Below are 17,625 nucleotides of genomic sequence, written 5' to 3' on the forward strand. Positions count from 1 at the left end.
TAATTTTAAATTCGTCAAAGAGAGCTGTTCAAAATCAATGTGCTCCATTTCCAGTTAAGACTGCCTTGCAGCGCAATACATGAACACAAAACTGTTCCATCTCTTTTCTGTAAGGTCACTTCGAAAACCTAATTCTTACTATGTATAACTATGGAAGTCCTGGACACAGAAAAGGTGCCACAAGTGGGATTGTGGTGGAGGGGGGGGGGGGGTTACTTCAAACAGATAGCCGACAGGGTTAGTGACATTAGTAACTTCTGAACCTTTGTTGAAATTTTGCAAACCCACACAAGAAGAGTCCAGCTCACAATCGTTGAAGAAGGTAGTTTTCTTTAAGCCTCACACCGGACATTCTTAAGATGAACTCATTAACCCTCCATCTGTTAGACAGCTAGTGACTAGTCGCTACAAAATCTGTTTTTAATGTTGAACAACTAGACACTTGTCAATTTTGCAGTCTTCTGTTTAAACAAACTTTTGCCATCGAAAATAAAAATTAAGTAGGACAAATACTATACCAAATTAATCGGGATGTTTTACAGATTAACTAGACATATAGTTTATTGAATAATAATGTGCAATAAGTATGCAATGAAATTATAAAGTTGTAATACAAGTGTTGGTATGCCATATTTGGTCACGCACTTCAAGAGAACACGAAAAAACAGGACTTTTTCCCTATACTTTTGCCACAGGAAATTTCGTTTAGGAATGAGTAGGACTAAATCATTGCGTTCAGAATTTCTTTCTCAACAAGCATATCTGCTTCAAAAATTTGTTTGTTGTTATATGTTACGAAGAATAACCTTCGATGCAACGATTGTTTAAAACATTTCTGTAATGTTAGACAACCAGTTACTAGTATTTTGTAGTCTCTCGTAATATTATTAGAGATGTGTTAGTACCAAACTTTTTCTTGTGAAATTTAACATCAAGTAGTATAGATATCTTCAAGGAATAAATAAATTATAAGTGTATATTTTGTGATCAAACTTTATACATTCGAGAGGACTATAGCCGCCATATTGATGCACCAGCATTACTCATTATGTATTCTAAATTTTTATTTGTGAATTCTAAGCTTGTACAGTATATTTGAACTGTACCGTGAACAATTGTTATTTGATTCATTTATTGTACAATGGTTTAGTGACTTTCACAGGTTTGTAGGCTAAATTGTGACATAAAAATCGTTATACTTAGGCCTACGCCTAGATTACAAATACTGTTAATTTCAGTATTTATTTATTGATCACTATGAGTGACCTAGTAAAGTCAGGTGAAGAACTTAGACAATTATTATTAAACAATAAGTTTTTATTGTTTATTTATTTATTTTATTTCAAACGGTATATCATTTTACAATGTGAGAAAAAAAAGAAAAAAACTTACAAGATTGCGTCCATGCATTCTTCACATTAACAATGTGTGAATGTCTTACAAACTAGAAAACAGAAATAAATTATAATAAATTTACTTAATTTCAAGCGTTTTCTGACAGTATATTGTGTTTGTTACAAATTTTATTTCTTGAAAAAACACTTCTTAAGATTTGCAACAAAACATTTTTACATAGTAGGTATGGAAGTATTAAAATAAATATATATATATATATATATATATATATATATATATATTTTTATTTTCAGAACTTTTATCTCTTCAACATAGAAAAGGTCTCAAAATATAATAACCATATAGAAAATACCTTAAAATGTTAAGAATGTGAATGTTGTTTTTTGTAAAAATACAACATTTTACTATCCTATTTACCAAAACAATTTACAAATTATGGGAAAGGTGGATCTTTTTGTTTTGCATAAAAAACCCTTTTTAAAACATGTTGTATCTTTTGAAAGGTAATAAAACAAATTATTAATTTTTTATAAGGCATTACTTTTGGATATTTTTGTTTTAATATTCGCCTTTTCACTTATAATGAAAACCAAAAACCTACATTTAAATTAAAAAATTAACCCAACTGCATAATAAATGTTCCTTGTTTTGTACTGAAAAATAAAATATAGAGTAGTATGTACTTTACTTCAGTAATAAACATTCAACATAGGTTTGAATGAAGAAGTGTACAACTAGCAAAATAGTGCCTGCCATTATAGGCATTTCAACTGCCAGATCCAGGGTTAAGCTGCTTCTCTTGTTACGATTGTGATCAATACATTCTCCCAATACACAAACTACCTTCAGAACCAAACTCAGAGCCATCATTGCTTCCAATTCTTCATGAGGTGAAAATGACCCTGATGATACCCAAGCTGAGATCATTGATGAGGAACTTTCACATCTGCAGTCTTCCTGTTGGTGAAATCCTCTTCCAAGGAAAAGAATCAGAGTATCATTTTATGGTATTCCTGGGAATATGTACTGTATCGAAAGGGTAAAAACTGACGGCAACTACAAGGTTCAGGCTTTTCAAATGACGGCTTCATCATAATTGAAAATTATGAGAGCCACGGGGTAGGGTACGATAAGCGGACCCGGTTTTTTATATCGAAAAATGTAATCATCGATACCTAATATTCGCATCTCAAATCCTAGACTATCAATCGATATAAAGTATCTATAGTTCTCAATAACAATCATGTTTTAAATTAAAATATGAATCTAATATTTACAGTGATCAAACAAATTATTATAACCAAAATTAGGAAAACTGAAGACGACCATATTTGCTCCTCTCACAGTTACAGTTGTTTCTTTCCCACAAATTTCACATAATGAGTTTTTCCGCACGAGTCCAACACGTTGAAGTCATGAAAAACATGTCTTATCATCTTTCAAAGCAATGTTGTGTAACTTAGTTTTCTAAAATTGACTGTAATTTTTAATAATCAAATGTTTTATTTATTTATTTATTTCAACGGGAGAAACCCAATACATCAAAAAATATACAATGAAAAAATTGACAAGTGGTGGCTAACATGCATAAAACTGATGAATGACTAGGAGCTACGTATTACTTACAAACAAGCACATAATTAATTTATATCAAAACAAACATCCGTAAGTTACCAGTCAACAACAAATGAAAAATAAAATATTTAGAAGAAAAAAAAAAGATAACAGAATTAATATCTATGAAAAGATAACAATTTATATAAAAATCTGAAGTTATAGAAAACGAATAATAAATACATTTCCAAAGAATCAAAGCAGCGCATCTACATTATACATACACACACACATATATAAAATTATTTATATTACTTATATAAAATTGAAATATTACATTAAGAGTATTATTTGAGAGTGTTTACAGCTATTGATATAGATTATTTAATTAATCGTTAAACATAATTAATCGTTAAACATAATTAATCAGTATCGATTGATTATATCGATGGTTTTGATTAAGTAATATCGTTTGCCTATTTCGATATAAAAAACCGGGTCCGCTTATCGTACCCTACCCAAGCCACGCGCCTTAAGAAGACGTTCTTGAGGTTCTGCCAAATGCAATCTATTTGGTGAAAGGACGAAACATTCTGAATTGTTCACTAAACCAATTTAACATTAAAGGAAATCTTAGTCCCCCACAGTAGCTCTCTACAACTTCTCGATGGCTATAAAAAACTAATAATCTAGGGGACACTTTATAAGGGGCCTACACTCAAAACGATTATATACATTATCCAACTTTTATATTAAGCCTATTTAATAATTGTACGCAACAAGAATAAAACATTAAAATTTGTAATAACATAAAATTAACAATAACATTAAAAAGTAACAAAACACACTATGGCCTAGACTTATAAATCAATATTTATAGCTTTCTCAGATAGCAGTACTCCCAATAAGTTACCTTGAGCCAAACCCAAATGCATATCTAGAAATATATTTCATAATTTCCTGATATTCATCCCCGTTTACTAATTTTCACAATATTAGTTACTTCTTGCTGTTAATATTGTTTACATAACAAATTACTGCAACTACTAAGTTGAAATTACATGTTAAGTGAAATAGGCTAAGTACCAACTGTTCCAATAAGTTACAAATTTAATACATACTGTGGAGGCAAATTAGACTAATTACTATACTAATACATAAACTAATTCCAAAGGATGTCAACTTCTTCAGAATGACTAATGCCAATCTACTCAGAAGAACCATTAAAATGTTAATCCCTTTAATTTTTCAGTTATTTTAAAAATCCTGTTTCTCATGCCCTTTATTATTCATTGCTTCTATTTTTTTATGCTTGCTAATTTGTTGTTTTCTTACTTCAAAGTTAGCCAGAGTTTGCTTTAAGTTTCATTATTTAAAATTATATGTTTTTACCTTTGTAGCATATTAACCTGAATGGACCTGGCAGGACAGGAAAATCAGGTTATTAGTTCTAGAGTTTAAACCAATGAATTAACCAACTTATTTAACTAATTGGTTTAAACATGTCAAAATCTCAACAAAAATGAGTTTAAGACCTCCCATGAGAAACTCAGGGGAATATTTCTTAGATATAAGCATTATTATAAGGAAATAGAAAATACCTAAGGGTTTTATAAATGGTTTTGTGAAACCCAGACAATATCTTGTTATATTGCAAAATCTTAGGTTGCAATATAAGATTAAATATGTATATTACCAACAATATAGACCTAGTAATAATTTGTGTCAATTATTTTCACAAAGGACAAAGCCCGGTATATTATAAGTGAAAACTATAAAAGAGCAGACCCAAATTGCTGTGTCTGATAAAACTCCCAATTCTGGAATAATATGTCAAATTCATGAAATTAAACTTAAAAGTGCACAACCAATGACACAGCAAAATTTTCAGGAAACAGTAACCTACGAATAGGTTGCCATGTGAGAATGAGAAAGAAGTTGCTAGAACATTCTTCCTCATACCGACATTCCAAACTTTTTTATTGCACTTAACATTACTACTTAACTATTTTAACTAAAAATATACCCCTTACCTTATCCATAGTTTCTGGGTATAAATAATTTACTATATAAATAACTTTTCTAAACCGGCAATACAAAAAGCCAATATACACCCGAACTTGATAAAGTTCCTTGTTTGAGAACGCCAGCCACAAACAGAGGTAGAGCCAATAAGAATAAGATCCTGAATACTGCAATCATGCACCTGCTGTACTGATCTCTAGAGTAACGGAAAAGGTGCTTCTTCACCAAAGAGTATACTGCTACTATGTAAATTGTATATACATACATGTAGTTTTCCAGATAGTCGACTGGTTAGCCACATTGTCCAATAAAAAGAAATCTGTCTAAGAAACAAACCATTAATGATAAAAAGCCTTAGAATCATAAAAACAAAAATATAAATTTTGGATGAAAATAATGTCCACATGGCAGATTATGTTACAGCAACCAGTACAGTAAACGAATTATTATTTGCAATAGAGCAAAGCAATCACTGGAGTGGAATTATTGGTGCAATCAGGCAAACAGTATCTATTCTACTGGGTTATAAAATGTTCCAGAACACTAATCAGAAATTGAAGAACTTGAGGACATCACCAATTACTTAAGATCTGAAAGGGCTCGCTCGTGTGAACCTTCTCGAAGGTAGTCAAAAAGATGTTCTTTCGGGAGATTCTTGTTCTTCCTTTTCAAGTATAATAACAAATCTCCTAAATAATTTAGTTTTACAAAAGGGCGTTTACGATCGAAACTGTAAACCTTGTTGTATCATTTCAACAAGTTTAACACTGAAGTGTTAGGTTCAGGAGAGTCGGACTTAGGGATACTCTTAAGAACAACAAAGTCTTCTTAGCTCAATTTAAGGAAGCGTGCAGGAAGGAAAACATTAATATCTTTGGTTTCATTATGGAAATTTCTACATCAGAAGAGAGGATGGAGGGAAATGTTTCAAGATAAACAGCCCAAAACTGATCAAACCTCATTGAATTGTTTGTTAGTTCATTCTCATAAGAGAATTTGTTTTTGGGAAGTATACTTTTTCGAGGGGAGTTGTATGTTTTTCTTTTGGAAGCTATTGATTGTTTTGAAATAAATTATCATATAGGAATGACAAACAAATACAATAATAATGAATATAATGAATGTATTATACATGAAAATTAATACAGTTCGATTTTATTTATTTTCGGCCTACAGAATGCATAGCTTGACATTAAAATTATTGAATTTACATTAAATATGGTATATACTAGATATATCAATGTAGACATTTGAAGAAACACACTCAGTGCACAAAAGTCTACAAGTTTTATGAGTAATGATGGCTTTGTATCTCTTGTCAATACAACTGTTAGAATTAATGAAAAATCCTCTACCTGTGTGGATACTTTTTGTCGTAAAGTTTAAAAATAATGATACACTTCCGCTATTTTACTAATCATTGCGTTTTGGATTTAACACTAAATATCCCATGTAATGTAATTGAAACAGAAAAAGTCAAAACTAATATAAATTACAACTATGATTTAATCAATGAAAAACTATAGAATTTTGGCTGATATATTGTTTTAAATAAAACAGATTTTAGCGAATGTTCTAAACTTTTACTTTAATTTAAACAGTGTATTGAAGTATCACTAGATAAAGGAATACAACATTTTCCAATATATAAAAAATTATATATTGGAAAATGTTGTATTCCTTTATCTAGTGATACTACAATAAACCGTTTTTCCAATGCTCCAAGATTCTACGTTAAAAACAGTGTAGTTAACGAATACAAAACAGGGGCTATTTCAGTCTAAGATATTTAAAGCTAAAGTCATTAGTCCTTTGATAAATAGAAATATTGCAAGTAGGATTAAGAAAAGAAAAGACTTTACCAGTTATGCGAAAAAAGACCTTACGATTTTGTTAGCAAACTTAAGAATTATATTGATTCTATGAAATACATTTATTATGCAAAGTTAATAAGCAACGGTGATGGTGACAATGATGGACAACAATAAAAGGTAATAAATAATTTTACTGCAAAATAATTTTGAATGTAAATCAGCTGATCTTGGGTAGTGGCGAGTGTATTGATAACCCTCAGTTAGTAGAGGATACGTTAAATAGTTTCTTCGTCAACGTCCACATTTTAATTAATAGATAACTCACGACACTAAATATAAGCCCTCCACCTGTTATCAATAGTAATCATATGAAATCATTTTTGACATTGCCAACTCATAGTAATGAAATATTAGACTAATTACAGGTGTATAATTAAGGCCTGCATAATTAAGTATAACAAAAATAAAATCTGAAATAGGTATGATGGTTTAACTACAACTTTATGTTCCAACGTGTTTCGCACAGTGTTGCATATGTATTCTTATATAATTGACTAATTAAATTCTTTTAGTTTAACTATATAAATTTTGATATGACATCATGGTAGATGACCTAGGTTCTAATGGAATAAGACAAATGACTGAAACACAAGAATTTGATTATAGTGATGATGATTTTTGACGTGACAACGTCTTAAATTAGGTTGCGGCTCGGAGTCACTCATGAAAAAGTGTAAACGCCCGGTAACGTTACGATGCCCGTCCAGTGGGTCCGCCGCACGGGATCCGCACGGGATAAAGCAGATAACTGTGGGTCCGCCGCACGGGATAAAGCAGATAACTATGTTTATTCGTGAAAATGTGGAGTGCTTAGATTCGTCATTTACAACAACTACAACAATAAAGGTAAATAATTGTACACTGATATTTCATTATCGTAAACTATGATTGATTGATTAATTGTTAGATTGACACAAAAGTTGAGAAAACTGAGTTTATAGGTTATGTCATACTATTGACAAATGTTGATAGTGTTAAGTAAATTATTAGTTTAAATCACTCTGCAATCAATCGTAATTCAGTCGATTGAGAAGAAACAGCGCGTATTGCTAGTCAAACATTTAAAATAACAAATTATAACCTCTAACCTGTCATAACAGTGCGACCAAACAAACGAACTAAACCGACCAATCACCACGCGCGGCGGAGTTAGAATTTAACTGTGTTTAGCAAGAATTTCAAATTCCAATTTTAGTAAATGTTTTATTCAACTTTACCATTTACAATAACAAATTTTAATTAATTTCAAATTATGTACAATGTTTTAGTAAACACAATATATTTCTATAGTTAAAATTTGTGCAATTCTTATTTTCATTCAATTCCTTGTTCCTATTGTGCAATTTAATAATATTCATATCAATAAATATTCTACCGAGAAAAAGACGTTGTCACGTAAAATCTTCGCCCGTAAAACCGACTTTACAGGCAACCATAATTTTTTTTACGTTTAATTGTAAGTGACGCCGAGTATAGTTATTTACTTTATTGAACTGAATTAATTTATAAAATTTATTTATAAGTTTTTTGCCATACTTGTTTTTTTATACTTTTATTACAAGAAAATTGTTAATTCACCTTAAGCTGCACAATGTAGTTTTTTAGAATTACATACAATACGACATGAACAGCTCACTAAAATTAGTGCTATATTGATAATTAAATCGAACTTTACATTTAAGATAATTATAATTTGTAACTAATAAAGTTGAATTGCACCGTGAAACAAGATTTACCACTAATTTATTATCGATAATCATGCTTACAATTTCGTATAAAAACTATATTAATTTATATACAATTTTTTTATGAAACACTCACTCACAATTACTTACATTATGATCTGTTGTCTGCGTTACGTAAACAAATCTGACCATACATCAATATTATGGTGATTTGAAATTGAGGCAGATGAATCCAGTTTGGAGTTACCCGGACAAAATTCGATATGTCAGCGTTTAGCGGTAGGTAAGCATAGAATTCCGACTAAGTGGGAGAACATGCAGTGGGCCTGTAGTGTGACCTTCCGATCGGGGGAGGACATTGAATATCTGAGCACTAAAAACAAAGCAGAGCCTTGAGTGTGGCCTTCCGAGTCCGTCCTAAGGGTTTGTCATCGAAATTAGAATCAATTAGACTCAGCGGAAATCCTTTGAGCTGGTCAAAAGTTTTCTTTCTGGTCAGGTACAAACAGTGAAAATCTGAAACAATTTCAGCACATTGCTGCCTGTCATGGCTTGTGGGTCTCAAGGAACGGGGATTTCTGCTGATTTGTTAATTATTTTAATTAATTATTTACGAATTAGCAATTTTCAGGAGAGATGTTTACGTTCGCAGACTACATTGAGTTTCTATGTTCAGAAAAGTCTATCGAAACTTTGTTCCAAAAATAAAAAATGGTCTCTAAAGTTTGAGACATTATACGACGTAAATAAGATTGTCTTGAACACTTCCAAAACAAATTTTATTACTTTTGATAATTGTAGCTTTGTTTTTAAATTACCGGTCAAATATCATAAATATGATGCAAGTAACAGTGATTTATGCCAATGTTCAAAATGGCTTTAGATGGGCAATTTTAAGTGAATAGGTATAAACCTGGACGAATCTTTATCATGAAAAAACATGTTACAGTATTACAGAATCAGGTGAAACTAAATTTTCCAAAGTTTTACTATTTAAGGAACTTTTTTGATATCCAATTATTACGTTGCATTTTGCGTTAATTTACTCGAGAATACACACGAGGTATTCAGAAGAAAAATAGACGAGCCTCGTCATTTCATTTATATACAGAACTATACAATATATATTTCCCAGTTCAGTATATCTTGTTTTAATAATTGTGCACCTGTTTTACATGATGAGTAGAAATAGACTTGATGTTCGAGGATACTATTATACACGTAGCAATAGAAATAGAATGTTTATCAAGTATAAAGTGAATTTATTCAAGCTAAAATACTCGTTTCTCTATCTTGGGCCACGCTTTTTCAATAAACTAACACTAGAAATTAATTAAAGTTACAATCAGATAAAATTCTGCAAGAAAAGTATGGCTTTTAAACATTTACAACCTTTTAATGTTCAGTGCCTAACTTAGGAATTGGACCTACCTCGTACGATGACACCTTTAAAATACGCTTGGTACGTAATCAATAAACTTTTTTGTGCTGTTGCCTTCTGGTATGTTGTCAAATCTATTTATTGTAAATTATTAAAAAAAAATCATTAAGTTTATTCTACACAACAACAAGTCTCATCTTATTAATTATATTCTAATATTTGAAGAAATGGACGGAGAAAAGGTTATAGGCAATTTTTCACGAGCATTGCAGCGGCCCGTTATTCATCCGATTACCATGTTTGTCAAAGGACTGGATTCAGATTACTTGTATTCTGTTTATAAACATTAGAAATATCTACAACTATTACTGGAATCTGTGGTTAAGGATCATTATTTAATAGTTTTGTTTAATACATGTAAACATAATAATAATAATAATAATAATTCTTTATTGCAGTGAAACAATTAACAAAATTGCATTGCAAGCGTCATTTCAACATATTGATTTTAAAAATCTATAAACTAAAACCTATCTTATCATAGGCACAGTCAATTCCACATACTAATGTGTGAACCTAACAATATATTGTATTTTGCCAGTTTTGGATATCAGAAAAGGATAAATAAAATAATAATAATAAAATGCTAATTTTCATGCCAGCGGCCCATCGTAAACTCATAAACGGAGTAAAATGCCTTTGACAACAAAAAGTGTCTTAATCGAGATTTGAATTGTTTGGGTTCATTAATTCGTTTGAGATCTCCAGGAACCTTATTGATTAACCTTACACCCATTTGAGATGGCAAGTGTTTCGAACATACCCGTTTTATTCTGTTTCATTTCTGAAGTTGTTCCTGCCTCTGGTCTCGTACTGATGGACGTCCCTTCCCTGAACCAGTTCACATTTGAATCGGCAGTACAGGATGACGTCGAGAATATAGAGGCTGGGTAAGGTTAGAAATCCAAGCTCCCTGAAGGCAATTTTACACGACTCTCTGGGTTTTAATTTCGAAATTATTCGAACAGCTTTCTTTTTGTGTTCTAAATACTCTGTCAAATTTGTATTTAGAACAGCTGCCCCATAGTCTCAAACCGTAGGTCAAATGTGGATGTACTATGCCAAAGTAGGCTGTTTTCCAGTACATCAAACGAGCAGAATTTTGCTAGATTGCGTAAGACATAAATGCCTGAGGCAACCTTTGCGCAAACTCTGTCAATGTGATTGCTCCAGGTTAGTCCCCGGTCCAGGTACATTCCTAGAAACTTGGTGGATTCGGCTTCAACTAAGATAGCTTCATCCGCCATCACAATTGGTCTGTATTCGTCTTCTTGTTGACGGAGACAAAATTTTATTACGGTTAGTTTTGGCATAGTTAGTTTTTAGATTTATCTTTGAAAAGTGCTCGATGCGTGCGTTTTAGTTCAATAAAGGCTTTGATCTCAAGATCTTGTTTTGTACTTTATCTGACGCAGAGAGTCGTATCGTCCGCATATTGAATCACCTCTCCATTTTGAATTGATGAATTCAATCTGTTGACGTAAATGAGAAAAAGCATGGGCCCCAAAATTGAACCCTGGGGAACACCGTACTGCATTTATACTTTGCCTGACAGGGTGTTCGCGATCTGCACACACTGCTCTCTGCCACATGAAAACATCTGTGGAATAAATCATTATTTCATATACTTTTTTCTTCCTAAACCTGTTACAATGATTAATCAAAGTATAGTTTGGGTAAATTTGATAATCTTTGAGCGAGATTAGTTTTGCGTTCCTGTTACTTATTTGGAAGAAACGCAGTTTGGTTTCGGATGCTATATTTGGACGGTTATGGACGTATGACGTCAGCAATTTCCACCTCGGATGACGCTCTTATTATGTGATCCGCAAGGTTCGATTATAGGGCGAATTCTGTTCTTGCCTTATTTTATAATGATTTTCGGAGATTATATCTTACGTGAATGACAAGATTGTTCTACTCGTTGATGATACATCCACCAACAAGGTTCATGATGTAGTTCAGTAATTCGGAACTTAACAAAAAACAAAAGTAACGGATGTCCTCACTGGTGATTTTGGGAGGATTACGCCTTTTACTTTGTTTGTGGGGCGAGGTTTCTTCGTGTGCCACAACCAAGATTCTAGGCGTGCACATTACCACAGGGTTTATTTATCATGACTACGTTAATATTGTGTATAAAAACCACAGTTTCGATATTTTTGCGATAAGAAATCTCTCAAATATAGCAGCAACTCGAGTAAATTGGCTGCGGATTTTAGTCTGCAGGTAAACTACTTATCCTATTCTGTTGGAAATTAAGGGTTGCGAAATTCTACGCAGAGGGTTTAGATTAAAAACCAAAAAGGGTATTGAGAACAACAAAAACATAATCCTAAATTAAGTAATCACCCATTTTTTTTTGTACGGCTTAAGATTTTCATAATCAATCTAAATATAATATAATTTATATATATATATATATGTGTATATATATATATATATATATATATTTGTTTAAATGCTACTACTAAAACTAAAAAAAATGTGCTACACATTTTAAGCCGTTTTTCATATTTTATTAATAAAACTACACACTGTTTTCTCCTAAATCTGAAAATTCATACAGTGGTTCCTCAATACCCGCTTTTTAATAGATATATTTGGCCTGTCGTGGAAAATAACTCATATAGGAATGTTAGTGCCAGTTTTGAAATACACGGTGGCTGTAAAATTCACTTATCAACACGCCGTCTTGAAACCCAATGAAAATAAGTTGTAAAGGGTGGGATTGGTAAGTATTTTACTCATTCTGGCCTAATTTCCAAAACAGCTATTTTTACCTACGGACCAGTGGTTATTTAATTCAAGCTATTTCTTCTCTGGTCTAGTTCCTTTCTATATCTCAATTCTATATACCGGTATCTCATTCCAACAAATATAATTTCTTTAATACAAAATTTCATAGACGTAAAATAACAGAAACAAACTTATTTTTACAATCCGATTGTAGGGTCTAAGCGGTAATTATGCAATCAACATCAAGCATAAATTGTTGGTGAGAAGCTAACACAATAGAATATTCTCCCGTACTTTTTTGTGCTAACTTCTTTGTTATGCAAGGAGCTCAATCTTCCTTGGCAGAACATGCCTGCCTTCTTCTAACAATGAAGCCTTTGTCACAGGGCAATTAAGTGGCGATCTGGTCTACGGTTTCATTCTTTAAAAATACAGTTAGACTGGAGATCTGGATACTCTGTGGTGTGTTTAGTGGAAATCCACTCAATTCAAGCCCAGTCTGAGCTTAGAGGATATCGCTGCAGTAAATCGCGTTCAGATGGGGCCATTGTCGGTAACAGTACAACTATGCTGAAAGCAATGAATCAAAATGAACGAACATGGTAAGGGACCACGGGCATATTCCCTCTCGCTCGACTGGGTTTTGGGGGTGTTCGAGAGAGTCAACCTTCAGGTCAAGGCCATAGGAAAGCACCGATGCAATAATTGGCTGAAAGCTTCCAGGAACCTTAAAAATCCCTAAAATATTGTATGGTGTTTTTTGGGCTTGGCAAGAAGATGTGTAACATTAGTTAGTTGTAGTTTACAGTTGGCTTGTTCACAATTGTGGGTGGAACGCCAAAGATAACCAAAAACAATCAAGCTATGCCAAAAGATTTGTAAAGGGTAAAATAATAGAGAAGGAAGAAGGAGCAGGACTTGATTTTAGTATAGTTTACAAGCGCACTCCTAGGTATTTATATAAAATGAACAATATTTTTTTCTCTTTGTAAGCGGTTAGGGGGGAAATAATTTGTTAATGTAAATTTTCCTTTTTGAGGATGTGACAGCTTTAGATCCTTAGTGGGTACAAAAGAATCAAAACTCCAAAACTGTTTCCTGAGTAGACATTTTTTTTCGAAATAAGAGCTGAAACATTGTGAATTACGTGTTTATATCCTTCTGTCACTCTATCACTAAAATCATGTAACTTCTGGTTTTCTTATATAAAGTCTAAAAAGAGTGAACTTAACAAGTCAAAAAATTTTGTTTGCTTTATTAACCAATAGGTTGAACTTCATTTTAAATGCCAATTTTTCCAAGATCATAAACTGTCTTACTGGCTTTGAAGTGTCAGATTTAAAATATTGACCCATTAAAATATTCAAGCCTAAGAGGGAACTTTTCTGGCCACTTAGTATACTGGAAGTAAGAGGTTATGGTCGATTTTTCCCCCTCAAGAAATCTTGGAACTTCCTCTCTTAACTTAAACAGCCTATTTAAAACTGTACTAATTGATAAACAACAGTCCTCTGTTCAAAACCAAATATGCAAAACTTTTAAAAAGCATACAAATAAAACTGTCACTCACAGAAACAAGCAACAAATTATCCCAAATTTTAGGAAACCCTAAGGACAAAATTTCAAAATGATAGTAAATCGGGAATTTATGAAATTGGATGCAACGACTGTGGACAAAATTTATATTGGACAAAACAAAAAGAACAATAAAAACACGATTTAAAGAGCATTTATCGCACCACAAAATATGGAAGAGTTGACAAATCTGCTGTAGCCAAGCACTGCATTGAATCAGGACACAGAACATCAATTACAAATCTAAAATTAATAAAAGAAATAACAAAAACCAATGAACTTGAATGCTTGGGAAAACACTATACATAAACAGAAGTAAAGAAAAACTCATGAACAATGAAGAGGGCCCTATTGAAAATTCCAATCTTCTTTCTTCTGAATTTATTCAAAAATTAAACTCTAGTCCCAAATATAATTTTTTTCATACTGGCTGAAAATATTTTCCAAAATTTTTGTATTTACATTTTACACCATATGTTAATTTAATATTAATTTTAACAAACAATATGTAAATATTTATTTGTGGAGTTTGCCTGAAGATGAAACCTTTGGTTTTTGAAAGGCCTCGCCCGAAAATAATAAACAATTTGGAAAAGTAGTGTTTTTTATTAATATTTAATAATATTTAAAGAATTTCCAATTGCTCCAAGAGTCTACAACAGTCCTCTGTGTTTAGTTTTTAAGAGCACATAGACCCCATACCGTCACAATGCAGAAAACTGATCTTGATTTGAGAGAACTACTCTTTATTATCTTCACAACAATTGGTAACACATCGTACAGTTCAGAACTTATTTTTTTTGTGAGCAGCATGCCCTATGGATAATGGTATGACTTCCTTAAAAAGCTTCATTTGTTTTCTTCTAATTTTACATGACTTGTGTATAGCCGTTGGTACAGTTTATCGCGGTACTCTTTAAACCATCCCGGGACCACCTGTGGTTCACGGACCTCATTGGTTGGTAAAAACACATACTGTAGACGGTTTATAACATAAAAAAACTTATTAAGGAGTGGTTTTTTCCAAAATTATTATGTGCACCATAATGTTTGTGAATGAGCCTATAAAACCATGCAAGCCAACCTATTGGACCTATCCCCCCACCCCCCCCCCCCCCCACCCCCCCCCCCCCCCACCCCCCCCCCCCCCCACCCCCCCCCCCCCCCACCCCCCCCCCCCCCCACCCCCCCCCCCCAATTGCCTGCAGCTCAGTTATGAAAGCCCAGGCCAGAGAGGTAAGTTGGAAGAATAAAGCCCTATATTTTAATGCATGACTTTTGAGTTCATGAACTTCTTTAGAGAGCTTACATTTTTTGTCTCAGCTTTTCGACAGGATTTTATTATTGAAATTATGAACAACGAATATGTAAATTACTTCACATTTTAGTTAGAATGCAATTATTGTAGTAACAAAAATTATTATATTGATAAAAATGTTGAATTAAGTTGTAATATAACTTTAAAAAGAGATAAAGAGAAAATGTTTTGTTATTATATTTCTTTACATTTCATATGTTTATAAATTTATAAAAATATCTAAGAAATTATTTTAAAAAGAGTGATTAATTATAAATAAACTTAAAACTGAAAAACAATACAAACACCACCCCACATCCCTCCCCTCGGTTTCGACACTGACTATAACATACTCTCCTTTAATTCCCCTGCTGAACCTCTATAAGTTTTTAAGACGAATCTCTATCCAATCACTTGTGCTTCCTTAATCCCCGACATATTTAGCTACTGTATGATGATGTCATCACTTAAACAATCAAAAGCCCTGGAGAATTCCATGAGAATAGCCATTTCATATTAATGATTACCCAGATGGTTTATTATAGCTTCTATTAGTTGGATAATTGCACTGTTAGTAGATCTGCCTATTATGAATTCATGCTGTTTTGTTGTTATAAGGTCTTCTTGCTCAGATATTGCTAAACAAACTGCCTATGGCTGCAAAAAATTCTACCTGTTAAAACTTAAAAAATTGTGTAATTAAATGTATAAAACAAAAAACAATACCAATATAGGGTGCAGGAAACGTAATAATTCAGTATAGACAATTTTGTTTTTTAGATTTTAATTTATTCTGATTTATTTTTTTGATCCATTGTTTCCTACGATCATTGTTATTCTGTGATCATTGTTAATCTGCGTGCATATAGAACTCTTTTGATGTAAGGACTTTCTCATTACAATGTAATTTTGTAGAACAACAATAAAGACTGATAATATTCCGATAATAACAGGTTTATTCCAGAATCTTTGAAAAAGTATATATAAGTGATATTGGTTTATAAATTTCTGGTTGAGCCAGAGTGAACTACTGAAATTAGCAACAGGCTACAAGAGCAACTGGTGTTACAATGCAGTAACACTGTGGAACTAAGTGTCCATCTGTGTTTCTAGATATAGACCAGGAAATTGTCACTTTCAGTAACATCTATTTTTGAGAATACCTACATCCAGTACAGTATAGTGAAAGTGTACTTTCAAATCTGCGACTACAAGATAGTAAATTGGTATTTTTAAGTTCTGGTATGATCACGCTAAAAAACTGATTAATTAAATCAGTAGAGTTCCATACTCTTTGGCCTTAAACTGTGAGAAACTAATAATTTTAAGGTGAATATATGTGACATTATCAGTAGTGAAATATATTTTCAATTTTATTTTCAAATTTACTCCTGCTCATAATGGTAAAAGGCAAAAGGTGCTTATATGTTCTGACAGCCATGGACGTGACTTAGCTATTCAAGTGAATAGTTATTCAAAAACATTGGATGGTGTCGGTTTTGTGAGGCCAGGTGGTTTAGCAGAGGAAGTGTTAAATTTTGCAAACATTGATGGTGAAAACTTGGGACCCGAGGATGCCCTTGTTGTTATATGTGGTGCCAACGATGTTGCTCGCAACGAAGCGGAGAGAGCACTCAACGTAATCGACAAGACTTTGCAAACGTATTGTATTCCCAAAATAGTTGTGGTGGATTTTCCAATTAGATACGATTTAAAAAATGTGGTCATGTGTTAACAAAGAAATAATAAGGTCAAATGCAGCACTTGAAGCTCTTAGTAAAAAGTACCCAAATGTCTTGCTGGTCAAGTCAAGTATGGCTGGCAGAAACTTACACACACAACATGGTATGCACATGAATGGCTTGGGAAAACACTGGCTTGCAAGAAGAATCTGTGAAGTATTGGTGGAGAGTACAAGGTCAGTCTTGATCCATAGATCAACCAGCGGCAGAACATCAACTCCAACATCACCCCTCAAAGATGAGTATAGGAGCAATGAACAACAGTTACCAGTCAATGAGTCCAGCTCGATATTGGTCACCCTAGATACAGAATCCACTTCAAGCTGCGAACTGTCTG

General features: G+C 32.6%; 1 protein-coding gene across 1 annotated transcript in view; it reads right to left on the reverse strand.

Moving 5' to 3' along the window:
* The window catches only part of LOC124356585 (stress-induced-phosphoprotein 1), a 42,440-nt gene extending 37,343 nt beyond the window's left edge, over positions 1 to 5,097 (reverse strand). The window contains exon 1 of the mRNA XM_046807671.1: positions 4,944 to 5,097. Within this exon, the coding sequence (XP_046663627.1) occupies positions 4,944 to 4,952 (9 nt within the window). The 5' untranslated portion in view covers positions 4,953 to 5,097. The remainder of the gene's footprint in view (positions 1 to 4,943) is intronic.
* Between the last annotated feature and the right edge of the window lie 12,528 nt (positions 5,098 to 17,625).

The sequence above is a fragment of the Homalodisca vitripennis genome, chromosome 3 (genome assembly GCF_021130785.1).
Source record: "Homalodisca vitripennis isolate AUS2020 chromosome 3, UT_GWSS_2.1, whole genome shotgun sequence".
NCBI lineage: Eukaryota > Metazoa > Arthropoda > Insecta > Hemiptera > Cicadellidae > Homalodisca > Homalodisca vitripennis.